General features: G+C 49.8%; 1 protein-coding gene across 1 annotated transcript; it reads right to left on the reverse strand.

Annotated features, from left to right (window-relative positions):
- Positions 1–240: 240 nt before the first annotated feature.
- Positions 241–1,899, reverse strand: LOC123407453 (heavy metal-associated isoprenylated plant protein 35-like). The gene is made up of 3 exons (XM_045100589.1): positions 1,666–1,899; positions 1,499–1,574; positions 241–1,403 (listed from the first exon to the last, which is right to left on the reverse strand). Exons 1-3 carry the CDS (start codon positions 1,690–1,692, stop codon positions 511–513), a joined length of 996 nt encoding a protein of 331 aa, XP_044956524.1. The 5' UTR covers positions 1,693–1,899; the 3' UTR covers positions 241–510.
- Positions 1,900–6,885: the final 4,986 nt, after the last annotated feature.

The raw sequence follows: 6,885 nt of genomic DNA on the forward strand, positions 1-6,885 counted from the left end.
GGCCAGCTAGGCCTCATCCCAATCACCAGCTTAAATTCAACTGCTGGGCTATCGCACTAAACAATTAAGATTTATCATTGTGCCAGCATCATCGGTGGCAAAATGGAGAGGTGATTGGTTGGGCCTTATCTAAAGAGTAAATTATGACTTGGGGGCAACTCGAGTTATGGAATCGGATTGCCCATATCATTCACTTACGTTGAGGTTGTCAGCGAACCCTTATATCAAGAACAAATGTGATAAGGATATAAAGACTCGTAGACACGTCTGAATACGTCCGTCAATCCACCACAATTACATGCTCTATACATTTAGAACAGTAATAACAATAATAAAAAAGAAGAGGAACAAGGAGAGCTTTGACCTCCCAATCGTGGAAGAGGTAACAAGCTACTCTAGCTACAACCAGAGAGGTCTCTATATATTACGAAGCCGTCTTCTTAGCTACTCTGCCGCCGGTGGCTAGCCGGAGCCGCGCTGTGCCGTACGCCGTACGTGTCGGTGAAAAAATCACATGACGCTGCACGAGTTGGGGTTCTCGTCGTCGAGCAGGCGATACGAGTCCTGGAGCGGCGCCGGAGGTGGTGGCGGCGCGTGCGTCCCCGGCGGGCTGTAGTAGTCCTGGTAGTACGACTCCGGCGACGCGTGCGGGTACGGCATGTAAAGGTACGACGGCGACCATTGCTGCTGCGGCGCCGTCGGTGGGTGCCGCGGCTGCATGACGGAGGAGTACCCGGGCTGCTGCCGCATGGTGTAGCCTTGCTCCGGCTGCGGCGCGTAGTAGGACACGCTCGTTCCCGGCTGCGCCGTGTGGTAGCTCATCACCGGCTGCGGCGCGTTGTACGGGCTGAACTCCTGGTGCGCGTGCTCCGGCGCCGGAGAGAGGGACCTGTCGGCGGCGGGTGCGGCGTCGGGCTTGCTCTGTTTCTTCCTGGCCTCACCCTCGTCACTGCCGGCGTCCTTTATGTCCTCCTTTGCCTTGGGCTCGGCCGCTGGGCCCTCGCCGTCGCCGGCGTCTTCCTTTGCCTCGTCGCTTGCTTTCGCCTCCTCTTTCTCAGCCTCCTTCTTCTCAGACTCTGCTTCCTCGTCCGTCTGAGGCGTCTTCTCCGGGGCCGTCTCCTCCTGCTCCGGCTTCTTGTCCGAGCTGTCGTCGGCCTGCGGCTCCTTCACAGGCTCCGCTGGCTTCTTGTCCGCCGCCGCAGCAGCATCGTCCTTGCCGCCGTCCTGAGCCGGAGTGGCCGGCGGTGAGGCCTCGGGGTTCTTGGCAGGCGCGGCGGGCTCGTGTTGCCATGGCAGTGCCTGCTTGCCAGACTTGCAGAGCCTCTTGACGAGCGTCTCGGCGTCCACGGTGCCCGTCACCATCACTTTGTGCTGCTGGGCATCTACCTCCACGTCCTGCACGCCTGAACGACGATCGACCACTTAATTAGTTAATCATAAGCCCGCGAGGAGAAGGAGGATGAAAGAAGAGAGTGACTGACGCTAGCTAGGTACGTACCTTGGATGCTCTTGAGCACCTTGCGGATCTTCTTCTTGCAGCCATGGCAGTGGATGGAAACCCTCAGAACCAAGGTCTGCATGCAGCAGACCCAAGAGAGACGAGGTACGTCAAAAAAATGTGACAGCATGTGAGCAACCGAATTCAATGGAGGCCAGATGGTGTACCTGCACGGCCGGTTGTCCAGACGCCATGGGATGGGAGTGCTCTCTACGGACTTGGAACTCAGGGGAGGCCGCTGCTGTGTGCTGCTCAACTTATAGCGGCCGGATGGGGATGCATGGAGTACGACCACATAGTTAGCACAAAAGGCGGCGGTGGTGTATCCATTCAGTTCCTACGTCCTCCCTCCCTTCCGGTTTATAGGTACCAAACGTCGAGAAGGAATTCTACGGTATATAGGCACACTCTCGGTATTTAGGCGTTCCGTTCGTTCCAATGGTCCATTCCATTAATGTGGTGAGGAAGGCCATGACTTTCGGTTGGATGTGCTCTTGTTTGATCTACTCCATTGAATTCGGTCCATTCCATTAATGGTGTACCGCATGTGAGTATTTACCCATCACTCCTTAGGCTGCTCATAGTGGGGAGTAACTAAGAATAGTAACATGATGTTGTTATTAGTCTATGTTACTATCTTCATAGTGGGGAGTAACATACATGTGGTGTCATGCAAACAAACATTTATTAGGTTGTAGACACATAGTGCATTGAAATATGTGATGTGATGGTAACTAGCTATGTTACCACTACCATCTCTCTCCACATTAAATACTTGCCACGTCAGATTTTTTGCCCACGTGGCGTTGATGTTACTACTTAGTTACTCCCCACTATGACTAGTCTTAGGCTGGTCACAATGGGGAGGAACTTAACAGTAACATCACACACTCCAATACAACTTTGCTTATGTGGCACATATTTAATGAAGAGAGAGGTGCTTGTGGTAACTAGCTAAGTTATCGGAACATCACACACTCCAACAAACAATGAGTCTATAGCCTAATAAATGCATTGTTGCATGACACTACATATATGTTACTTCCCATTGTGGAGGTAGGAACATAGTCTAGAAAAGTGTGTAGGTTCCTACCTTATGTTACTCCCCATTGTGACCAGCCTTAATAGAGTTCTCGAGGTGCCAAGTAGATGTGTCAGGGTCTTTTAAATATTTGCCTCACTTTCGTGCTACCGAGGGAGGCATGAGCAATACTCCCACCGTTTCAAAATATAAGCCTTGTATGGGGTTATTTTTTTTCCTTCCAAAATATACCAACATACGAATGATTTCTCAGACTTGTTGTTATTGTCTTTTTTTCTTAGTTGCACAAGGCGAGCCTGAACCACAAAACATGCATACGAATGGTGGAGAGTTATCTTCCTATCCACAACCACAAGCTTTTGTTTATCGTGGCCTTTGGAGTACATAAGATAAACTGTCCATATCTTTGGTCACTTTTCTGTGTACTACGTCCTGTTGCACTCATGTGTTGTGTGACCAACAGCTGCCTACCTGCCTGCCTGCATGATTGTCGCGAAACCATCCTGCAGGTCCTCATGCAGCAAGCTCATCTGCTGGTCATGGGATTACCCGTCCCCCGCCGTCTTGTTGTTTGCAGCTCCTCCATCTACCGGCCATTAACAAGCCGGGGTGCAACCAACACTCAAGAATACAGCGCCTGCCATAAGTACTTGCGTCACGTACTATTGCGTATACATACTCATCATTCGTCTGTTTTCTACAGAAACTCCGTTTTCTACAGAAGCTCCTCCATTTGTCGGTTCCAGCTCTTGCGTAGCCGGAGGTAGCTTTTCCGTTCGTCATAGATTTGATGGAAAACGAGATGAATCTGACGGAGGCGAGAGAAAGAAGATACAGAGAAGAAAGGAAAAAAAAAAGAACGTAAGCGTCAGCCTGTCTTTGCGTGAATAAGAAAGTGAACGATAGCACAACCACAAGCTTTTTTTATCGTGGCCTTTGGACTTTTTTCGTTCTTTCCTTCTTTCTTATATCAGATAAACTGTCCATATCCTTGGTCACTTTTCTGTATACTACGTCCTGTTGCACTCATGTGTTGGGTGACGAACAGCTGCCTGCCTGCTTGAAACACGGAACCCGTATAAGAATGATTTATCAGATGCAGTCGTCGTGGCATTAGTGTTACAGATTCATCAGCAAGTTGACCTCTATTCCCATCACTCTGATGGGCGTAGAATTTTGCATTAGATGTATAGGAAATAGTTCTGGGCAGCTCCGTTTTATTGATTGAAGTTTTTATTCCCGTGAGCCTGTATTCGAGGGGCGCTGGCCCAGGCCTTCCCCTCGCCGCCGCCTCGACGTGCTGACCGGCGAAGCCCGGCCAGCATCGACAACGGCGGGGCTCTTTTCTACCAGCCACTTGGGACCGGTCGGCGCGGGCTGACGGGTTCGGGCGGTGCTGTTGCGCGGACATAGGGCGTGGCGGCACGGCAACAACAGCGATGGCGAAGGCACTGGGTGCCGGCGGTGGCGTGAAGGGGCTGTGGGCGATGGGGATGTGTCCGGGTCCTGTGCTAGATCGGGCCATTCCGGTTTGGTAGTCGACTCAGGCGGCCCGGCTTCATGCGGGGCTCGAGGGGTGGTCCGCGGGTGGTTGCTGGGTCTAAGCTCGCCTCTACTCAGCGTCCCTGGTGGTTTCACGCGTGCCATCCTCGGGTCAGATCCAGCCAAGCCTGGTTGGATTTGGCCCTGGCATGGGGTGCAGGTCGTGTGTCATCCTCGTCTCATCTATTTCTCCATCTCTCTTGCTGGATCTGACCTAAATGAAACAATCCTATATATCAATCTTCGTTTTCGGACCATTTCAAAAACTCTCGTGACGTCCGTGATATCATCCGGGACTCCTAACAACCTCTGGTCACCAACACCTATAACTCAACTATACCGAAACGTCACCGAACCTTAAGTGTGCAGACCCCGCGGGTTCGAGAACTATGCAGACATGACCTGAGACACTCCCCGGTCAATATCCAACAGCGGGACCTGGATGTCCATATTGGATCCTACATATTCTACGAAGATCTTATTGGTTGAACCTCTGTGTCAAGGATTCATATAATCTCGTATACCATTCCCTTTGTCCTTCGGTATGTTACTTGTCCGAGATTTGATCGTCGGTATCCCTATACCTATTTCAATCTCGTTACCGGCAAGTCTCTTTACTCGTTCCGTAATACAAAATGTGACTAACACTTTAGTCACATTGCTTGCAAGGCTTATATGTGATGTTGTATTACCGAGTGGGTCCCGAGATACCTCTCCGTCACACGGAGTGACAAATCCCAGTCTTGATCCATGCTAACTCAACGGACACCTTCGGAGATACCTGTAGAGCACCTTTATAGTCATCCATTAATGTTGCGACGTTTGATACACACAAGGTATTCCTCCGGTGTCAATGAGTTACATGATCTCATGGTCATAGGAATGAATACTTGACACGCAGAAAACAATAGCAATAAAATGACACGATCACATGCTACGTTTATAGTTTGGGTCTTGTCCATCACATCATTCTCCTAGTGATGTGATTCAGTCATCAAGTGACAACACTTGCATATGGTCAGAAAACCTTAACCATCCTTGATCAACTGGCTAGTCAACTAGAGGCTTACTAGGGACATTGTTTTGTCTATATATGCACACATGCATTTATGTTCTCATTCAATACAATTATAGCATGGATAATAAACGATTATCTTGAAACAGAAAATATAATAATTACTATTTTATCATTGCCTCTAGGGCATATTTCCAACAGTTGCTCCATCTCTCGTGTGGGCGACTAGGATTGGAGTGGCGGGCGGCCTTGGTCTGCTATGCAAGTGCCCAGATCGAGAGGTGGGCAAGTTGGCCATCATCGAGGTGGCGGTCTGCGCTCCTCTTAGTGGTGCATGCGCGTGTCTGAGTGAAAGCTCCGAGCTTCTGGCACCGGCGCCGGCGACGTCCGTGGGTGCCGCTTGTTTCTTAAAGACGGCGTAGCGGACCTCCATCCTGTACCAAGGCTCACGGTGAAAACTTTATCTATTCTCAGACTCGGCGTCGTCACCCTCCTTGGGGCGTTTGTTCAGGCTTCGGGAAGGTGTTCGGCTTTGTTCGGGCTTCGGGAAGGTGTTAGGCTCACGGTAAAAACTTTATCTACTGAGCTCAGGGATCTTTGTTCGGGCTTTGGGAAGGTGTTAGGCTTGCTCTAAGCTTATGTTGTATTTTTTTGATCTACTATGTAAGGGGACCTTCCACCATATTGTATCGTTTGGACGTGTACCGCGGTTCTTTGCTTTATGTATAAAGCGGGGTGAAAGTCTGTTTGGAGGAAGAAGTTTCCATTCCTGCCAGCGAGGGTGATCCTGGTGCGAACGTACGAAAGCAAGCTTGTGGCGGCAAAAATTCATGTTTTGACCTTTTTACGTAAGTTTAGCCCGATCTCATCCCGGCTGGTAATTTTTTTTCAAACATAACCCTTTTTTTTCTCTCTTCTTCTTTTTTGCACAAATATAACCCTTTTGCTAGCGTCGGAGTCCTTGACGGTAGGTTATAACAACCTACCGTCAAGGCCCCTGACGGTAGGTTATAACAACCTACCGTCAAGGCCCCTGACGGTAGGGTTGCACACCTACTGTAAAAAGATTTCTAAGTTGCAGATCCAATACGCTCGAGTGCCTATCGTCGGATCCCTTGGCGGTAGGGTCACATGCGCTACCGGCAGCCTCTTTGATGGCAGGTCATTTTTTTACCGTCAAGGGCCTTGGCGGTAGGTTGTTGTACCCTATCGTTAAGGTCCCCGTCGATAGCAAAAGGGTTCGATCCGATTTTATTTTTCCAACCGAGGTCAAATTTGACTGAACTTTCGTAAAAAGATCAAAACAGTGAAATTTGTCGCATGTGGCTGCGTGCGAGTCTGCCGGTTTTGTTGGTTGCTGGGGAATTGAAGGGAGAGAGCCGCACGTCTTTCCCTCCTCGCATTCATTCATGCGCGACCAACAATAACAAGCCATACACACTCGCGTCAGGTATTACGTATACGTACTCATCGTTCGTCCGTTTATACAGAAACTTCGTTATTTGCTGCTACGTATATTGACCACTTGCCGTCCGATCGGTTCGAGCATGACTCACAATGTTGTTTGCAGATGTTGTCCATGTCCGGCCGGCGGCGACGCGCATGAATTATTCTCACCATTCTTTTAATAAAAAATGATCAATCCTTCCCTCTGATTGACGCCCGGCCGTACGTCTCATTCCATGTCTGCTTCAAACTGATCTCATCAAATTTCCTTTCAAAACCAGGTAGCCTTCCAAATGCTAGTGCTTGCTTTTTAGACAGGGCCGACTCGATTGATCTGGGGCC

This window comes from Hordeum vulgare, chromosome 7H (assembly GCF_904849725.1).
Source record: "Hordeum vulgare subsp. vulgare chromosome 7H, MorexV3_pseudomolecules_assembly, whole genome shotgun sequence".
NCBI classification, from domain to species: domain Eukaryota; kingdom Viridiplantae; phylum Streptophyta; class Magnoliopsida; order Poales; family Poaceae; genus Hordeum; species Hordeum vulgare.